The sequence below is a fragment of the Bos grunniens genome, chromosome 10 (genome assembly GCF_055505025.1).
Source record: "Bos grunniens cultivar Pamir isolate PY7600 chromosome 10, Bosgru_T2T1.0, whole genome shotgun sequence".
Lineage (NCBI taxonomy): Eukaryota > Metazoa > Chordata > Mammalia > Artiodactyla > Bovidae > Bos > Bos grunniens.
In genome coordinates, this window is record NC_141174.1 from 80,246,223 (window position 1) to 80,267,821 (window position 21,599).

At 40.0% G+C, this 21,599-nt stretch overlaps 2 protein-coding genes across 2 annotated transcripts; both read left to right on the forward strand.

The window, feature by feature from the left end:
• Positions 1 to 3,671: 3,671 nt before the first annotated feature.
• Positions 3,672 to 5,702, forward strand: LOC147365100 (olfactory receptor 6E1-like). The gene has a single exon (XM_086322317.1). It carries the CDS (start codon positions 4,681 to 4,683, stop codon positions 5,611 to 5,613), a length of 933 nt encoding a protein of 310 aa, XP_086178443.1. The 5' UTR covers positions 3,672 to 4,680; the 3' UTR covers positions 5,614 to 5,702.
• Positions 5,703 to 20,625: 14,923 nt separating this feature from the next.
• LOC147365101 (olfactory receptor 6E1-like) lies at positions 20,626 to 21,599 on the forward strand. Its single transcript, XM_086322319.1, is given in 2 exon segments — positions 20,626 to 20,770; positions 20,773 to 21,599. Coding segments are annotated over 2 exon segments (972 nt in total).

Below are 21,599 nucleotides of genomic sequence, written 5' to 3' on the forward strand. Positions count from 1 at the left end.
ATTGGAAGGACAGAGTCCTAACCATTGAGCCACCAGGAAATTCCCAACTTCAGAATTTTTAAAGTGACAAGAAGACATTTAAAAGGTAACCACAGTACACTTTTACTCAATTTCACTTGTATTTTTTTTTTTTTTGCACATTGTCTACTCTTAATCAGATTTCTCTGAGAACCAGAATTCAGAAAATCAAAAACCGTCCAAAGGGCAAGGTTCAAGTAATAATTATGGTAACACATACTGAGCCTTTCCAATGCACTAGGAACTACGTTAAGTACTGATTAACTACTTAAGTGTTGATTAAATGCTTAATCAATATTTAAGCACTTAATTTAAGCAAGTAAATCAATACTTAAGAGCTGATTAAGTCCTATACTAAGAACAGTTCTCATTTGATACTCACAGAGCCTCATGAAATAGGCAATAATATTACCCGCACATGGCAGATTGTATTTTCTAAATATGGCCAGAACTATATCTCTCATCCCAAATGCTTTTCTACAACGTGACTTTGCCAAAATTTCCATCAACAGGTTGGGCCCTCTATACCCTCACTTTAGCTTTCTTCTAATATTTAATATTTGTATTTCCTTATTCAGCTGCATGGAATCTTAGTTGCGGCATGTGAGATTCTCATTCCTCAACCAGGGATCAGACCCAGGCCTCCTGCGTTGGACGCACAGAGTCTTAGCCACTGGACCACCAAGGAAATCTCAAGGTTCTACATTGCCTGTGATGGCTCCTTACATCCCTGTGATAGTAGGACTATCTAATGTTAGACAGGAGCCTCGACTTCAGAAGAATAATTAGGTGTATCACTTTAAAAGTAACTGTTATTCTTGACTTGAACAAACAGCTGAAACTTTTATTTGAAAAGTTGTAATAAGGAACAGGCAAGAGAGTTGGGCAGAAGCTGAGTGAGGCTCATTATACTAATTCTCCAGGGAACCCAGGGACCATAAATCTTAGGATAAGAGTAGATCCCTGAAGAAAACAAAGCTGCCATCCAAATCTTCCAACCCTTATGTCACTTCCACAAGGAGATGTGTTTATTCCAGGAGTAGCTCATTTACTGTCTTATAGAGCCCCATTGTCCACAGGAGAAATATCTCACAGAGACTGGCCCAACGTGAAGAATGTAATAGAAGTCTTTATCAGTCAAAATCACCCTCAATTAGTCCAAAAGGAGGATAAAGGAAGATTCCACTAAATGGTAACTGAATGCTTCCCAGGCTTTTCCCAGGATGAGCTTGCTGAACTTGGAAATTTTCAAGACATTCTGGCCTCATCAGATCCTGTGAATTGAATGATGACAAAATTAAGGAAATCATTCTCCCACCCAGGAAAACCCAAATGACCATTCAGGATACTTTGGAAAAGAACTGTTGTTCTTAAAGGATGCCATCAAATTCATGAGAGATAGGGGTCTCATACCAATGGTATAAGATCTGCACTCAGATCAAGCTCAAGATATACTCATGTGAACCAGGTTATCTTCTGAAATCCTGTGAGTAGTGTATTTTAGATAGCCTGATTGGAATCTCCCTAGAGGGCTGCCTGGTGGCTCAGACAGCAAAGAATCTGCCTGCAATGCAGGAGCTGCTGCTGCTGCTGCTAAGACACATCAGTCATGTCCGACTCCTCGAGACCCCATGGACTGTAGCCTACCAGGCTCCTCCGTCCAAGGGATTTCCCAGACAAGAGTACTGGAGTGGGTTGCCATTGCCTTCTCCACAATGCAGGAGACCTGGGTTCAATCCCTGGGTCGGGTAGATCCCCTGAAGAAGGAAATGGCAACCCACTCCAGTATTCTTGCCAGGAGAATTCCATGGACAGAAGAGCCTGGTGGGCTACAGTCCATGGGGTCCCAAAGAGTTGGACACAACTGAGCAACTAACACTTTCACTTTTCAGAGGGCAGCTAGAAACCTAACCCTGGGCCAGAAGGTAATCTCCACTATGGCCTTGCACAGATGGCAGAGCAACAGTGACTTCCCCAAACCATGCTTTTCTTGGCATTTATCTTCTATATTCGAGCACGCTGAGCACACACACACTGGGTCTCATCTGTAGCTTCAGTCCCACCATCCAGGTCAGTGCTAGGCAAGCCAATGTTTGTCCAGGCAGAACCATTAAGTTACTCACATTGAGGAAATTTGTCTGTCCTTCCTTGTGCTCTGTGTAGCTGTCCCCTTGAAAAACCCAAAGCTCTGGAGAGCATCAAGTCTGCCTGAAACTCTTAATGATTTTCCTTAGAAGGAGAAGATCTCACCCTCCTTCTAAGTACTAGAACTATAGAGAGGCAGGACAAACCTCCAGGGCACCCACAAAGACTTTCCTACCGGGTACTGCATAACTGACCCTTAAAACAATGAATAGTCTGGGTGAATAGTGCAGTCATGCCTAGGCTTTCAGGGTGCCAGGCACGTCTCCCAGTTCACTCACCAAGTCTGAAGGATAAAAGGAGAAATACCTGAACTCATGAAGTGGACCCCTTCCCTTTGTATCTGGAAGACTGTCCCACCCAGCTGTTGACCTCCCATTTGAAGTAGGGAAAAAATAAAAAGTTTATTAGCCATCCTGTCTGTGAGACATATCCTTGGGCTAATCACAGTGTCTTTTCATGATTTATCTGCACTAACTTCATGATTCAGTATGAGCCCAGAGCTTTCTCCTTCCACCCCCAGCCAATTCTTCTTCACCTTAGTCTCTATTCCCATTTGTTTCCCAATATGTTCCATCAGGACTTTGCCTAAATGATACTCATTCTATTAGCTCCTGATGATGTGTCTGGATATCATACTCATATTGGATCCTGCTTCTCTTCTAAAATGAGTTGGGTAAGTTTCTCAACCACCTGGACTCACCTATGAACTGCATGATTGGGCCACAGAGAGTTCTTTCTCAAATTGCTGAGAAGATAAATGATATTGAGCCTAGAAATAACCCCTTGTGAAGAGCTCTTAGTTATATTCTCTGAGGCTGATCAACTGTTTTGTGCTCTTTAATACCTGTAAACAAATGTTAGATACAATAGTAGCTTTGGAATAACTTTGACTAGTGTAGCCTGTGCTGAAGAGAAGGCAAAACCATAAGAAAGGTAAAGTTTATATAGTTTACCATTTCATCCTCTCTACTAATATCCCCTAGCATTTCCTTCACCCCAGGTACCTAAACTGGGTCCCAATCTTATTCTCCAGTGACTGAAAAATAATTGTTGCTACAGTTCTGTCTGATAATTAAGTGAGTAGTTGATAATGCTTAAGGAAGGAAACTTGTAGGGAGGCGGACTTTTAAAAAGAGCTGTTTTTTAGGTTTGGGGTTTTGCTTTTGTTTTGTTTTCTGCTGGAAGCATTCTAGCAGACCCAAACAGACCTCTATTTACTAGCTCAAACTCCAGACTATCTCAAAGATGGAGAGTTACTCCTTAGAGAATGTTTGTGGGGAGACGTCTCCACCTTCTCATGAGGAAAAGCAAACCCTCTTCAGATGGGCCAGTTGGCACATGACAGCAAGATTTCTGTCTTCTGTGAAGTACCACGTAAGTGACACATCCTCAATCTATTGTGTGTCAAAAACCACCAAATCCATCCCACAGATATTTGAGGTATTGTTCACTCATTCAATACATGCTATTAAAGCTGATTGTTTCAAGAAACTTGTTCTAAGGGCTATATAAAATACAAAGATGAAAAACAACTATAAAACACAATAAAAGTTGTGATATATAATAAAATTATGAGGGATACAGAGATTCATGCATTCAAAAGAGAAGATTTTATGGAAATGATAGCACTCATTAAGGAGAGACTTAAAGGATAAATAGGATTTGAAAAGCTGATGGTTCCAAGCTGAAATGCCATGTGCTGAAACCTATGTATATAAAACAGCTAAAATTTTTTTTAAAAACAAAGGGTCTATTGTATCTTGAGCCCATGGGAATATGTAATCAGGAGACTATGGATCTATCACATTAGGACAAATCCAATGTCCACATTAGGATAAATACCAAATTCCCATTAACAAATTTTTTTCCACTAACAAATTTTTATTTGTGCATACATTACTTGGATTATTCTCTTTTTGATTGGTAAGCATTGTGCTTTTCTCTCATAGATTTCCTCTTCTCTCTTTATTAATCCAAAAACTAGTGAAAGGCATCACATTTTCAGGTAATACTGAAATAGCAATAGACTGTTTATGAATAATCAGTTTACCCAGGAGTATGGATCTGTATAGTGAATGACTAAATTAAGTAAAATGGCTTAACTTAGCCATTTTGCTATTTTTTCCAGCCTCAAATATTTGTCAGCCTCAAATAGGGACTACTTATGAATGAAGACCCAATATTAGAATAAAGATAAAAATGAAAGGCAGTGAAAGGTAATGAAAGTCAGAGGCAAAGGAATTGTTGAGGAACAGAAATAAAATTTCAGTTAACAAAAACAAGCAAGAATAACTTTTGGTTGAGGATGTTTACTTAGCATCCCTGGCAACACCACTCGTTACCACGTAGAAACACCAGGGGCAATAAAAGAGACAAGTAGCCTCAAAGAGGCTTGGTAAAAAAAAAAAAGAAAGAAAAAAAGAACAAAAAAAGGACTTCTACAACTCTAAATGGTACATTCAGCACTTTTCCCTATACATTCCAAATGTCCTCAGATCCAGAACCTCATGATTCCTGATGCTGCACACCACTGATTGGGCATTCCCAGCAAAGGTCAGAGGAGCCATGGGGAACCACACCACTGTTACCGAGTTCATCCTGCTGGGGCTCTCAGATGCCTGTGAGCTGCAGCTGCTCCTCTTCCTGGGGCTCCTCCTGACCTACCTGCTCACTCTACTAGGGAACCTCCTCATCGTGGTCCTCACCCTCATGGATAGGCGCCTCCACACCCCCATGTACTACTTCCTCCACAACTTTGCTGTCCTAGAGATCTGGTTCACCTCGGTCATCTTCCCCAAGATGCTGACCAACATCCTGACTGGAAACAGGACCATCTCCCTAGCCAGTTGCTTTCTCCAGCTTTTCCTCTATTTCTTCCTGGGTACCACAGAGTTCTTCCTACTGGCAGTGATGTCCTTTGACAGGTATGTGGCCATATGTAATCCTTTGCATTATGTCACCATCATGAGCAAAAGAGTCTGTGTCCAGTTAGCTCTTTTTTCATGGATCATGGGATTCCTTCTTATAGCCATTCCATGTTCCATCATATTTCAGCAGCCATTCTGTGGTCCCAATATCATTGATCATTTCTTCTGTGACAGCTTTCCACTCCTGGAACTCATATGTGCAGACACAAGTCTGATCGAGCTTCTAGGTTTCATCCTGGCCAACGTCAGCCTCCTGGGCACTCTGTCCGTGACGGCTGCCTGCTATGGCCACATCTTCCACACCATCCTGCGCCTCCCCACAGCCAAGGAGAGGTGGAAAGCCTTCTCAACTTGTTCCTCCCACATCACTGTTGTCTCTCTCTTCTATGGCAGCTGCATCTTCATGTATGTCCGGTCAGGCAAGAGCAGCCAGGGGGAGGACAGGAACAAGGTGGTGGCCTTGCTCAACACTGTGGTGACCCCAGTGCTCAATCCCTTCATCTACACCCTCAGGAACAAATAGGTGAAGCAGGTGTTTAGGGAGCAGGTGAACAAGCTCTTCTAATAAACCTGTGGATCCAAGAGGCTGCACATAAGATCCCCAGTCAAGCTAAGGGAGCATCAGGCCTCTGCAACAGATGGAGGCTTTCTCATCCACAAAAAGCTTGATGACATGTTTCTGGGGCACCAGTCACTGTGCAACTCAGCAGCAATTCATAAGCTCTGTGGCCTCTCAAGGCATTTTTAGTAATTATCAGATCTGAATATTTCTCTTCATTCCATCAACGTCTGCTTGGCTTCCCAGCAGAATATAGCTCTCTGATAGCAGGTACTAGCTCTTTAGAGAAGGGCACAACAGCCCACTCCTATATTCTTGCCTGGAGAATCCCATTACAGAGGAGTCTGGTAGGCTATAATCCACAGGGTCACAAAGAGTCGGACATGACTGAAGCAGCTTAGCAGGCACGCATGCATGCACTAGCTCTGTAATTCACCATAAGCCTCTAACACCAATCTGTAGTCATAGGTAATATCCATACTCAGAAAGTACTTTCAGGCATATTGCTTTGTGTCTGTTTATCTAACAACTTTGAGGAGAAGAGACCAGTCCTCATTTAGCACTGTTCTCATTTCACACTTACATTCTTGCCACAGATACATATCAGTAAAAATTCAAAAAAAAAAAAGGCTAGCTGCTTATTATCTTGCACATAACCTACTTATGCTTTGTTTAGTATAAAAATTCATAGAAATTCTTCATTCCTATTTAGAAAGACTCTTCCTCTTTCCGGTTGTTTACTTCCCTGAGCCCCAGTTTTCTCATTTGTAAAATGGGGATGACAATGGCCATTCCAAAGGATTATGATAAAAGTCAAATGAGATACTCTATGCAAGAAACTTAAATAGTGACAGGAACCTAATAAGTCTCACTAAATGTTAGTTTTTTTCCATCTATCTCTCATCTTACCTTTCCTCTCTTCCTTTTGAATTTCACACCAGTTGCTAACAAAAGCTTTTCTGTTTGAAATACTATAAATTTTATATTCTGAATGTCATATTAATCTTATTCAAAGCTAAATACAGTATTTAACCTATGAAACTTGTTACTAACATGTTCAATATTTTAATGAAATTTAAGTCATTGGTAAATCAAATATTAATTAAATAATGGAATTCACATGTTAATTTATTCTGAAATAATTATTATATGAATACTATATTCAAGGAAATGCACATTTCATTGATAATACTTAATTTATCCTTTGAATAGAAGTTGAAATCTAATAAGGAAGATATACATAAATAACTATAATTCAGGGTATAAAATGATCTATGTAAGAAAATACCATGGGTAGCTCTTCAGCAACAAATAGGAAAACCAGGAGGAAATGGATGAATCCCTAAAGAAAGAGAATTTTTAAAAATCTAAACAGAAATAGAAAATTTAACTGGCCCAATTACAATGGAAAGATTTTTAAAAAGGGGTTATATAGCCACTATAAGCTAAAAAACTATGTTCTCAACAACAAAAACAAACAATCCTTCTACAAATGGCTAACAAGTACATGAAAAGATGTGTAGCATCACTAATGATTACAGAAACGCAAATTAAAATCACAATGAAATATTACTTTATATCCATTAAGATGAATAGTATTTAAAACATTTTTATGAACAGATTATACCAACTATTGTCAAGAATGTGGATAAATTAGAACTCTCATGCATTGCTGATGAGAGTGCAAAATGATGCAGCCACTGTGGAAAACAATATGGCAGTTCCTAAATAAAGTAAATGTAGATTTATCATATCATCCAGCAATCTCACTTCTAGACATAAACCCAAAAAAATTGAAAGGGCTTGAACAGATATTTTATATCCATGTTCATAGTAACATTATTCACAATAGCCAAAAAGGTAGAAACAACTCAAATGTCCACAGACTGAATGAGTGGATAAACAAAATGTGGTATGTACATACAATGAAATATTATTCAGCCTTAAAAGAAATGGAACTCTGATAAATAAAACTCTACAACATGAAGGAAACTTGAATACATTATACTCAGCGAAATAAACAAGACATAAAAGGAAAAATATAGTAGGATTCCATTAATATGAGCTTTCACTTCAGTTCAGTCGCTCAGTCGTGTCCAACTTTGCAATCCCATGAACCGCAGCACGCCAGGCCTCCCTGTCCGTCAGCAACTCCCGGAGTCCACCCAAACTCATGTCCATTGAGTCGGTGATGCCATCCAACCATCTCATCCTCTGTTGCCCCCTTCTCCTCCTGCTCCTCAATCTTTCCCAGCATCAGGGTCTTTTCAAATGAGTCAGCTCTTCACATCAGGTGGCCAAAGTATTGGAGTTTCAGCTTCAGCATCAGTCCTTCCCATGAATATTCAGGACTGATTTCCTTTAGGATGGACTGGTTGGATCTCCTTGCAGTCCAAGACTGCAAGTCAAGAGAGTCCAAGACTCTCTAGAGTCTTCTCCAACACCACAGTTCAAAAGTACCAATTCTTCGGCACTCAGCTTTCTTTATAGTCCAACTCTCACATCCATATATGACCACTGGAAAAACCATAGCCTTGACTAGACGGACCTTTGTTGGCAAAGTAATGTCTCTGCTTTTTAATATGCTAGCTAGGTTGGTCATAACTTTCCTTCCAAGGAGTAAGTGGCTTTTAATTTCATGGCTGCAATCACCATCTGCAGTGATTTTGGAGCCCAGAAAAATAAAGTCAGCCACTGTTTCCCCATCTATTTCCCATGAAGTGATGGGACCAAATGCCATGATCTTCGTTTTCTGAATGTTGAGCTTTAAGTCAACTTTTTCACTCTCCTCTTTCACTTTCATCAAGAGGCTCTTTAGTTCTTTTTACCTTTCTGCCATAAGGGTGGTGTCATCTGCATATCTGAAGTTATTGATATTTCTCCCGGCAATCTTGATTCCAGCTTGTGCTTCCTCCAGTCCAGTGTTTCTCATGATGTACTCTGCATAGAAATTAAATAAACAGGGTGACAATATACAGCCTTGACGTACTCCTTTTCCTATTTGGAAACAGTCTGTTGTTCCATGTCCAGTTCTAACTGTTGCTTCCTGACCTGCATACAAGTTTCTCAAGAGGCAGGTCAGGTGGTCTGGTATTCCCACCTCTTTCATAATTTTCCACAGTTTATTATACAGTGATCAAAATCATAGAGATAGAATGTAGAATGGTGGTTACCAGGAAGTGTGGGTAGGAATAGAGAGTCACTATTTAATGGATATGGAATTTCAGTTTGGGATGATGAAAAAGTTCTGGAGATGCATAATGGTGATGATTTCACAACAATGTGAATGTACTTGATGCCAACAAACAGTACACTTTAAAGTGGTTAAAATGATAAATCTGGGGCATGCAAGAGCAAGCGCGCAGTGGGATGGCCCCGGATGGTCAGTGAGTTTCGCATGAGCGGACAGGCGAGCGGGTGGTATGAGGGTTGGCTCCTGGTCACCATCAGGGAGGGCTCCTGCAGTCCCTGGGGAGGGGGCTCCTGCCAGAGATCAAGTCCTGAGCCTTTGGAGTGGGAGCATTGACTCCAAGGGCTTCTAGGAGTCCCAGAAGAAGAAGAGAACTAACCCTAGGGAGTATCAAATAATGAGAACTCACACAAAGGAAACCACTTCAATAATTACTTTAAATGTAAATGGATTAAATGTTCCAACCAAAAGACAAAGACTGTCTGAATGGATACAAAAACAAGACCCATATATATGTTGTCTACAAGAAACCCACTTCAGACCTAAAGATACATATAGACTGAAAGTGAGAGGATGGAAAAATATATTCCATGCAAATGGGAAGCAAAAGAAAGCTGGAGTAGCAATGAGACAAAATAGACCTTAAAATAAAGAAGATTACAAGAGACAATGAAGGACACTACATAACAATCAAGGGATCAGTCCAAGAGGAAAACATAACAATTGTAAATATCTATGCACCTAACATAGGAGCACCTCAACACAGAAGACAAACACTAACAGACATAAAAGGAGAAATTGACAATAACACAATAATAGTAGGAGACTTTAACACCCCACTCATACCAATGGACAAATCATCAAGACAGAAAATTAATAAGGAAACACAAGTCTTAAATGATACATTAGATAAGATGGATTTCATTGATATCTTCAGGACATTCCATCCAAATGCAAAAGAATACACCTTCTTCTCAAATGCACGTGAAACATTCTCCAGGATAGACCATATCTTGGGTGACAAATCAAACCTCAGTAAATTTAAGAATATTGAAATCGTATCAAGCATCTTCTCTGACCACAATGCTATGAGATTAGATATCAATTACAAGAAAAAAACTGTAAGAAACACAAACACATGAAGATTAAACAACACATTTCTAAATAACCAACAGGTTACTGAAGAAATCAAAAGGGAAATCAAAAAATTTCTAGAAATAAATGATAATGAAAACATGACAACTCAAAACCTATGGGATTCAGCAAAAGCAGTTCTAAGAGGGAAGTTTATAGCAATACAATCCTACCTCAAGAAACAAGAGAAACATCAAATAGACAACTTAATTTTATACCTAAAACCTAAAACAACTGGAAAAAGAAGAACCAAAAAAACCCACCAAAATTAGTAGAAGGAAAGAAATCATAAATATCCAAGCAGAAATAAATGAAAAAGAAAGTGAAAGAAACAATAGTACAGATTAATAAAACTAAAAGCTGGTTCTTTGAGAAAATAAACAAAATTGACAAGCCTCTAGCCAGACTCATCAAGAAAAAAAGACAGAAGGGTCAAATCAACAAAATTAGAAATGAAAAAGGAGATGTTACAACAATGAAGAAATACAAAGGATTATAAGAGACTATTATGAACAACCATATGGCAAGAAAATGGATAACCTGGACAGATTCTCAGGAAAGTTCCAATATTCCAAGACTGAACCAGGAAGAAATAGAAATTATGAACCACCCAATTACAAGCACTGAAGTGGAAGCTGTGATCAAAAATCTCCCAAAAAACAAAAGCCCAGGACCAGACGGCTTCACAGGAGAATTCTATCAAACATTTGAAGAAGAGCTAATGACTACCCTTCTAAAACTCTTTCCAAAAATTGCAGAGGAAGGAACACTTCCAAACTCACTCTACGAGGCCACATCACCCTGATACCAAAGCCAGACAAAGACAACACAAAAAAAGAAAACTACAGGCCAATAGCACGGATGACACAGATGCAAAAATCCTCAACAAAATTTTAGCAAACAGAACTCACCAACACATCAAAAAGCTCATACACAATGATCAAGTTGAGTTTATTCCAGGGATGCAAGGATTTTTCAATATATGCAAATCAATCAATGTGATACACCATATTAACAAATTGAAAGATAAAAACCATATGATAATCTCAATAGATTAAGAAAAAGCCTTTGACAAAAGTCGGCACCCATTTATGATTAAAAGTCTTCAAAAAATGGGCAAAGAAGTAACCTACCTCAACATAGTATAGGCCAGACACGATAAGCCTACAGCAAACATTCTCAATGGCAAAAAACTGAAAGCATTCCCCCTAGGATCAGGAACAAGATAAGGGTGTCCACTTTTGCCACTATTATGCAACATAGTTCTGGAAGTCCTAGCTACAGCAATCAGAGAAGAAAAAGAAATAAAAGGAATCCAGATTAGAAAAGAAGAAGTAAAGCTCTCACTGTTTGTGGATGACATGATACTGTACATAGAAAACTCTAAAGATAGTATCAGAAAATTACTAAAGCTAATCAGTGAATTTAGCAAAGTTGCAGGATACAAAATTAATACACAGAAATCACTTTCATTTCTATATACTAACAATGAAAAATCAGAAAGAAAAATTAAGGAATCAGTCCCATTCACCATTGCAACAAAAAGAATTAAATATCTAGGAATAAACTTACCTAAGGAGACAAAAGAACTGTACACAGAAAATTATAAGACACTGATGAAAGAAATCAAAGACAATATAAACGGATAGAGAGATATTCCATGTTCCTGGGTAGGAAGAATCAGTATTGTGAAAATGACTATACTGCCAAACACAATCTACAGATTCAATGCCATCCCTATCAAATAACCAATGGCATTTTTCACAGAACTAGAACAAAAAATTTCACAATTCATATGGAAACACAAAAGATCCCAAATAGCCAAAGCAGTCTTGAAAAAGAAGAATGGAGCTGGAGGAATCATCCTTCCTGACTTCAGGTTATACTACAAAGCTACAGTCATCAAGACAGTATGGTACTGGCACAAAAACAGAAATATAGACCAATGGAACAAGATAGAAAGCCCAGAAATAAACTCATGCACCTATGGGTACCTTATTTTTGACAAAGGAGGCAAGAATATACAATGGAGCAAAGACAGCCTCTTCAATAAATGGTGCTGGAAAAACTGGATGGCTATGTGCAAAAGGATGGAATTAGAACACTTCCTAACACTATACACAAAGATAAACTCAAAATGGATTAAAGACCTAAATGTAAGACCAGAAACTATAAAACTCTTAGAGGAAAGTATAGGCAGAACACTCGATTACATAAATCAAAGCAAGATCCTCTATGACCCACCTCCTAGAGTAATGGAAATAAAAACAAAAGTAAACAAGTGGGACCTGATTAAACTTAAAAGCTTTTACACAGCAAAGGAAACTATAAGCAAGGTGAAAAGACAACCCTCAGAATGAGAGAAAATAATAGCAAATGAAACAACTGACAAAGTACTAATTTCCAAAATATACAAGCAGCTCATACAACTCAATACCAGAAAAACAAACAAACCAATCAAAAAGTGGGGAAAAGACCTAAACAGACATCTCTCCAAAGAAGACATACAAATGGCTAACAAACACATGAAAAGATGCCCAACATCGCTCATTATTAGAGAAATGCAAATCAAAACTACAGTGAGATCTACTTCACACCAGTCATAATGGCCATCATCAAAAAGTCTACAAATAATAAATGCTGGAGAGGGTGAGGAGAAAACGGAATGCTTTTGCACTATTGGTGGGAATGTAAATTGATACAGCCACTATGGAAGACGATATGGAGATTCCTTTAAAAACTAGGGAAAAAAAAACACCATATGACCCAGCAATCCCACTCCTAGGCATATACCCTGAGGAAACCAAAATTGAAAGAGACACACGTATCCCATTGTTCACTGCACCCCTATTTACAATAGCTAGAACATGGAAGCAACCTAGATGTCCATCGACAGATGAATAGATTAAAAAGTTGTGGTACATATACACAATGGAATATTACTCAGCCATAAAAAAGAAACTCATTTGTGTCAGTTCTAATAGGTGGACGAACCTAGAACCTATTATACCGAATGAAGTCATAAAGAGAAAGATAAATATCGTATTCTAATGCATATATACAGAATCCAAAACCATGATACTGAAGAATTTATTTATAGGGCAACAATGGAGAAACTGGGATTTTGGAGAAATTGGGATTCACTCCAATCCCAAAGAAAGGCAATGCCAAAGAACACTCAAACTACCACACAACTGCACTCATCTCACACGCTAGTAAAGTAATGCTTAAAATTCTCCAAGCCAGGCTTCAGCAATACGCGAACCGTGAACTTCCAGATGTTCAAGCTGGTTTTCGGAAAGGCAGAGGAACCAGAGATCAAATTGCCAACATCTGCTAGATCATCGAAAAAGCAAGAGAGTTCCAGAAAAACATCTATTTCTGCTTTATTGACTATGCCAAAGCCTTTGACTGTGTGGATCACAAGAAACTGTGGAAAATTCTGAAAGAGATGGGAATACCAGACCACCTGACCTGCCTCTTGAGAAACCTGTATGCAGGTCAGGAAGCAACAGTTAGAACTGGACATGGAACAACAGACTGTTTCCAAATAGGGAAAGGAGTACGTCAAGGATGTATATTGTCACCCTGTTTATTTAATTTCTATGCAGAGTACATCATGAGAAACGCTGGACTGGAGGAAGCACAAGCTGGAATCAAGATTGCTGAGAGAAATATCAATAACCTCAGATACGCAGATGACACCACCCTTATGGCAGAAAGTGAAAAAGAACTAAAGAGCCTCTTGATGAAAGTGAAAGAAGAGAGTGAAAAAGTTGACTTAAAGCTCAACATTCAGAAAACGAAGATCATGGCATCTGGTCCCATCACTTCATGGGAAATAGATGGGGAAACAGTGGCTGACTTTATTTTTCTGGGCTCCAAAATCACTGCAGATGGTGATTGCAGCCATGAAATTAAAAGCCACTTACTCCTTGGAAGGAAAGTTATGACCAACCTAGACAGCATATTAAAAAGCAGAAACATTACTTTGTCAACAAAGGTCCTTCTAGTCAAGGCCATGGTTTTTCCAGTAGTCATGTATGGATGTGAGAGTTGGACTATAAAGAAAGCTGAGTGCCAAAGAATTGGTACTTTTGAACTGTGGTGTTGGAGAAGACTCTTGAGAGTCCCTTGGACTGCAAGGAGATCCAACCAGTCCATCCTAAAGGATATCAGTCCTGGGTGTTCATCGGAAGGACTGATGTTGAAGCTGAAACTCCAGTACTTTGGCCACCTCATGTGAAGAGTTGACTCATTGGAAAAGACCCTGATGCTGGGAATGATTGAGGGTAGGAGGAGAAGGGGACGACAGAGGATGAGATGGTTGGATGGCATCACTGACTCAACAGACATGAGTTTGGGTGGACTCTGGGAGTTGGTGATGGACAGGGAGGCGTGACGTGCTGCAGTTCATGGCATCGCAAAGAGTCAGACATGACTAAACGACTGAACTGAACTGAATGGAGAAACAGACATAGAGAATAGACTTATGGACATGGGGAGAGGGGAGGAGAGGGCGAGATGTATAGAAAGAGTAACATGGAAACTTACATTACTGTATGTAAAATAGATAGCCAATGGGAATTTTCTGTATGGCTCAGGAAACTCAATCAGGGTCTCTATCAACCTAGAGTGGTGGGATGGGGACAGATATGGGAGGGAGTTTCAAAACGGAGAGAATATATGTATACCTATGGCTGATTCATGTTGAGGTTTGACAGAAAACAGCAAAATTCTGTAAAGCAATTATCCTTCAATGAAAAAAAACAAAAATTTTTAAAAATGATTTATGCATTTTACCACAATAAGAAAAGTACTTATTGCTCCAGATCAAAAGCAAAACTACATTACCTTTGACTCTTTCTCTTTCATTTCCCAAAGTCAATACATTAGCAAATTCTGTGGATTATACATTCAAAATAGGTATCAAATTTATCACTTCCTACCACCATACTAACATCTTTGTCCATACCACCTTCCCCTTCCTCTAGGATATCTATCCACTACATGCCAACTCAATCCCATCCCATATCCCTGGTGGAGGACAAAGGATAAAGGGAAGGTCTACTTGCATAGTAAACAGAAAGGATGCCAAAGCCACACACCCTTTCTCTCTGAAGTTCTCCTGCCTGAAATAGGCCTTATGTGAAGAAATGAATACATTTTCACTTTAAGTGACATTCAAAATTTAACAATTATATGGGTTCAGACAATTTAATAATTCCATTCTTTGAACAAATGGTAAATGAAGGACTTCTAAAATTATATGTATGCCCAGAAAATTTGCATAGCTGTCCTGAATTCTATCCAAGGTCAAGGAAGAAATAACTACATGAACAGGTTTAAATGGACATTCAAGAAGGAGGTAGAGGGAAGAATGTAAATTACAAATAAAAGATTATTTTCTATAATAAACAAACAACCCAAGAGATAAATGAGATAAGTATATACATAGACACCTGACAGAAAAGTAAACCCAAAGGGCCCATATACAAGTGAAAAGATGTTCAACTTACTAACTGTCGCTGTTGTTTAGTCAGTAACTTGTGTCCAACCCTTTGGTGACCCCCAGGGAATGGAGCCTGCCAAACTCCTCTTGTCCATGGGATTTCCCAGGCAAGAACACTTAAGTATGTTGCCATTTCTTTCTGCAGGGGATCTTCCTAACTCAGGGATCCAACTCGTGTCTCTGCATTGCCAGGATGCTGCTTTACCATTGAACCACCAAGGAAAAGTGAAGCCACTCAGTCGTGTCTGACTCTCTGAGACCCCATGGACTGTAGCCCACCAGGCTCCACTGGCCATGGAATTTTCTAGGCAAGAGTACTGGAGTGTGTTGCCATTTCCTTCTCCAGGGGATCTTCCCGATTATACTGTTGGTCAGGATAACTCAAATTAAAATGAGTTTTATTTTATTTTTTAAATAAAATAAGTTTTATTTTATAGAAATTCAAACCTTTGATTTACAGAATTTTAGACATCTAATCCAATCCCAAAGAAGTGCCATGTCAAAAAATGTTCAAACAACGGCATACTATACTCATTTCATATGCTAGCAAGGTAATGCGCAAATCCTACAAGCTAGGCTTCAACAGTACGTGAACCAGGAACTTCCAGATGTACAAGCTGGATTTAGAAAAGGCAGGAGAACCAGAGACCAAATTGCCAACATACGTAATCATATGAAAAAGCAAGAAAAAGATCATAGAAAAAGCAAGAGAATTACAGGAAAACATCTACTTCTGCTTCATTACGCTAAAGACTGTTGGATCACAACACACTGCAGAAAATTCTTAAAGAGATGGGAATACTGGCCCACCTTACCTGCTTCCTGTGAAATCTGAATGGAGGGCAAAAAAAAAAAAAAAAAAACAGTTGCAACCGAATACAGAGCAATGGACTGCCTCAAAATTGGGAAAGGAGTATATCAAGGCTGTATATTGTCACCCTGCTTATTTAACTTCTATGCAGAGTACATCATGCGAAATGCTGGTCTGAATAAAGCACAAGCTGGAATCAAGATTGCCAGGAGAAATATCAGTAACCTCAGACATGCAGATGACACCACCCTAAAGGCAGAAAATGAAGAACTAAAGAGCCGCTTGATGAAGTTGAAAAATGAGAGTGAAAAAGCTGGCTTAAAACTCAACATTTAAAAAATGAGATCTGGTCTCATCACTTCATGGCAAATACATCGGGGGGAAAATGAAAACAATGACAGACTTTATTTTCTTGGGCTCCAAAATCACTGCAGATAGTGACTGCAGCCATGAGATTATAAGACACTTTCTCCTTGGAAGAAAGGCTACGACAAATCTGCTGCTGCTGCTGCTGCTAAGTCGCTTCAGTCGTGTCCAACTCAGTTCGACCACATAGACGGCAGCCCACCAGGCTCCCCTGTCCCTGGGATTCTCCAGGCAAGAATACTGGAGTGGGTTGAGCATATTAAAAAGCAGAGACATCACTTTGTGCACAAAAGTCCATATATTCACAGCTATGGTTTTTCCAGTAGTCAAGTACAGATGTGAGATCTGGACCATGAAGAAGACTGAGTGCAGAAGAATTGATGCTTTTGAACCATGGTCCTGGAGAAGACTTTTGAGAGTCCTTGGACAGCAAGGAGATCAAGCCAGCCAATCCTAAAGGAAATAAACCTTGAATATTCATTGGAAGGACTGATGCTGAAACTGAATCTCCAATACTTTGGCCACCTGATGCAAAGAGCCAACTCACTGGAAATGACCTGATGCTAGGAAAGATTGAGGACATGGGGAGAAGTGGAGGACACAGGATGAGATCGTTGGATGGCATCATCGATTCAATGGATATGAGTTTGAGCAAACTCCAGGACAGGGAACCCTGGCATGCTGCAGTCCATGGGGTCACAAGAGTTGGACATCTCTGAGTGACTGAAAAACAACTTTATGTAACTTCATCAGGAATATCTCCTCATACTTCAGTCTGGTTCAGGATCTCCGATGTGGTCTTCTTCAGACACTAGTCTCAATAGTGTCTTATTATTTAATGGCTGTCTTCCCCACAAGACATTGCCTATATCTGGCATCTAGAGTCATACTTACCACACAAAAAGCACACCACAAAACTTATTGAATGTTTTAATAACTATGTTTCTTTGTTACAGTTAAAATTCATAAGAGGTTTCTCAGCTTCTCAGTCAAAATAAAGCAAATTTTAATTCCAAAGTTGAAGAAAGTAAGAGGTTAAGGACTTTCTTAGGTCTTATTACCACTGATGATAATGAATCTCCAGGGAAGCATAGCTCCAACCAGTAAGAGAATAACATGAATCTCTAGATTGGTTAAGTTTGAGCTCTGCACCTTCTGTATCTCTGAGTTTCCATGGAGACCAAACAGAACCCCAAGCAGTCCAAGCCTGATGCCAGCTCCACAAAGGCAGAGTCTGCCATTACTATTTCACCCAGAACCCTATATGGAAACCATACTCCTGGAAGGGCCAGAAATCTCTTACGCCCAACTAAAAAGGAGTTATACTAATCAGCATCTATTGATGTCTGTCTCTGCCTTACTATGTGAGGAATGGAAGAATCATTAAATAGGTTTTCATGTCCATTTCCCCAGGAAATTGGTCCAGTGGTAACACAGTGATGGATCAGGAGCAATAGAAGCTTCCTGAGAAACTGGTGAAGTTCTGGGGAATATCCAGAGATTTTTACTTTCTGAGGACAACTGAGAATATGTAGATAGTGAGAGTCAGAGAATATTTCTTAAGAGAGATTGGCTGTTGGAAAATATGAATATTTGCAGACACTGTGTACAAGAGAACAGGACCTGTCTGTGTCCATGACCTGCAGACCATATTACAGCTCTGGCGCGTCCTTCACTGCGCATCTCAGGTGAGCCCCCAAGAAGTGTACTCCTCGGGCAACCTTGCAGAGTCAGAAGGTTCCTGTGAAAATCAGGAATCTCCCCTCATCAGAACTGCCTTGAAGACAAATGAGCATCTCACCTAGTATCTACTGAGGTAATCTACATGGTGCGATTTTTGGTGTGGGGAAGGGGAACCTGATTCCTCTGGATGCTCTGGCTGGAAGCCTGTCATCTGTTTTCAGGTGTCCACTGGCGGGCTGTGGCACAGCTCACTTCTTTGACTTTTTGTATCGTTCTCAGTATCCTGACTCAGGAACAGCCGATGGCTCACAGAATCATTAAGACTATTTTTTCACTCTTCATGGGCAGCCATTTATTTCCCATTTGTCTCAAACTGTTCTACCCAACTCTTAGTCCAAATGGGCTCGTTGTGCTGGTTTCTTTTATAACTTTGAATTTAAGTTATTTTACAATCAATAATAACATAATAAAGAGACAGAACAAAAATCACCCAGCATCCTCCCATCCTATTGGGGCAATTATGCTCATTTTCCTGTGTTCTCATCCAATTCTTCTCCATATAGATACATATTTTACACAGCTATACTGGCAATGGCACCCCACTCCAGTACTTGTGCCTGGAAAATCCCATGGACAGAGAAGCCTGGTAGGCTGCAGTCCATGAGGTCGCAAAGAGTCGGACAAGACTGATGAACTTCATTTTGACTTTTCACTTTCATGCATTGGAGAAGGAAATGGCAACCCACTCCAGTGTTCTTGCCTGCAGAATCCCAGGGATGGGGGAGCCTGGTGGGCTGCTGTCTATGGGGTCGCACAGAGTCGGACACGACGGAAGCAACTTAGCACCAGCACCAGCATACTGCACTGCATTACCATTTCTCTGAGGCAGGCATATCACATTAGTTCCTGCTCCTGTCTCACACAGAGTCAGCTTTTCTCCACAGAAGCTTGCCTTTACCTGTCATTTCTATAAACAACAACCGATGGCGAGAATGCCTACTTCTTTATCCAGAACCAGAGAGACACTGTTGAACAATGTAAAAACCAGAAAAAAAAATCTTTTAGAAAAGACCAGGAAAACAAAGACATATTCTCTAAAACTGAAATTGAACCAAAAAATTCTAAATACGAGCATTTATCATTATTGTTAATATTACTTAGTAATTTATCCCAAAGAAATAAGCATCATCCCTAATCTACGAATGCATGTTCTCTCCTCTGATACAACAATTTCATAGCACATGAATCCCTCAAACAATATCAGCCAATAATATCTAAGAAAGGATTTGTAATAGCATAACAATAATTTGTTGTACTGATAATGTGGGAAGCAAGGATGTTGAAAATAATAATCTGTGTGCTCATTGACCATTCAAATCCATACACTGTAAAAAATAGAAAAGTACAATAGAAATAAATGAATATATTAATAGCAGTTGTCTCTGTAGGACTATAGGTGATTCTTTCCATTTTCTGTATATCTTAAAGTGTCCATGATGACCTGATAATATTTTTATAATTTAAAACTTTTCGTTTAAATACACATTGCCCGAAATCCAGTATGTTTTCTCCAATTTTATTTTTACTTATCCTTAATTATCCTGCAAGAATATCAGCCCAGAAAGGGAGAAATAAAAATAGCTAGCATTGTGTGACTGCATGGTCCATGGTCAATCTTGTGTTAGGTGTTGAGTATACATTACTAATTTAAATTCTGGAGAACTTTTCTCTTGTGAACTGTGACATATTCATATTCCCATTGATGAAGCAGAGTTTTGTGAGGTTAGAGAACTGGCCCCAGACAGATTAGTAAATGTTGAAGCTCAGGTGCACACACAGAGTCTCTAAATGAAATGTCTGTGTAACAAGTTCTAGAGTAAATTTTCCATCAGTGTTTTTGATAAAGGTCTGTGATCAATGGATACAGGATTTGCAGAGAAAATATTTTACTTTATTAGAGAGACCACTTAAAACATTTGGACAAATACAGGAAAAGACATCATCTGATCAAGAAGAAATAAAGGGACACACATTTCCTAACATAAATAAGAAAAACAGAAAAAGAATTGATAAAGGCAAAACTTTCCCCAAAGAATACCAGACAACTGAATCAAAGTATGTGACTTGATGTTAACTGAGTGTGAGGGACCTGGACAACCAGCGTGATGAGGGAGGAAAAGGGACCTGCAGGTTGAAGAAATAAAGGATTCCTTCAGCTCAAAATCCCTCTTTCCTTTCAGTTCCAAGTGTCCTCAGATCCCCAGAACATCACGACTCTTGATGCTGCACACTGCTGATTGGGCATTCCCAGCAGAGGCCAGAGGAGCCACGGGGAACCACACCACTGTCACCGAGTTCATCCTGCTGGGGCTCTCAGAGGCCTGTGAGCTGCAGATGCTCCTCTTCCTGGGGCTCCTCCTGACCTACTGCTCACTCTACTGGGGAACCTCCTCATCGTGGTCCTCACCCTCATGGACAGGCGCCTCCACTCCCCCATGTACTACTTCCTCCGCAACTTTGCCGTCCTAGAGATCTGGTTCACCTCGGTCATCTTCCCCAAGATGCTGACCAACATCCTGACTGGAAACAGGACCATCTCCCTGGAAGGCTGTTTCCTACAGTGTTTCCTCTATTTCTTCCTGGGCACCACAGAGTTCTTCCTACTGGCAGTGATGTCCTTTGACAGGTATGTGGCCATATGTAACCCCTTGCATTATGTCACCATCATGAGCAAAAGGGTCTGTGTCCAGCTAGTTCTTTCTTCATGGATCACAGGGTTCCTTCTCAACATCATTCCAGGTTTCCTCACATTTCAGCAGCCCTTCTGTGGTCCCAATATCATTGATCATTTCTTCTGTGACAACTTTCCACTCCTGGAACTCATATGTGCAGACACAAGTCTGATGGAAATTCTAAGTTTCATCCTGGCCAACGTCAGCCTCCTGGGCACTCTGTCCGTGACGGCTACCTGCTATGGCCACATCCTCCACAACATCCTGCACATCCCCTCAGCCAAGGAGAGGCAGAAAGCCTTCTCAACCTGTTCCTCCCACATCACTGTTGTCTCTCTCTTCTATGGCAGCTGCATCTTCATGTATGTCCGGTCGGGCAAGGGAGCCCAGGGGGAGGACAGGAACAAGGTGCTGGCCTTGCTCAACACCATGGTGACCCCAGTGCTCAATCCCTTCATCTACACCCTCAGGAACAAACAGGTGAAGCAGGTGTTTAGGGAGCAGGTGAACAAGCTCTTCTAA

Bases quoted from the DNA above. Each gene is read 5' to 3' on its own strand.
- LOC147365100 (XM_086322317.1), top strand. From the start codon at position 4,681: ATGCTGCACACCACTGATTGGGCATTCCCAGCAAAGGTCAGAGGAGCC.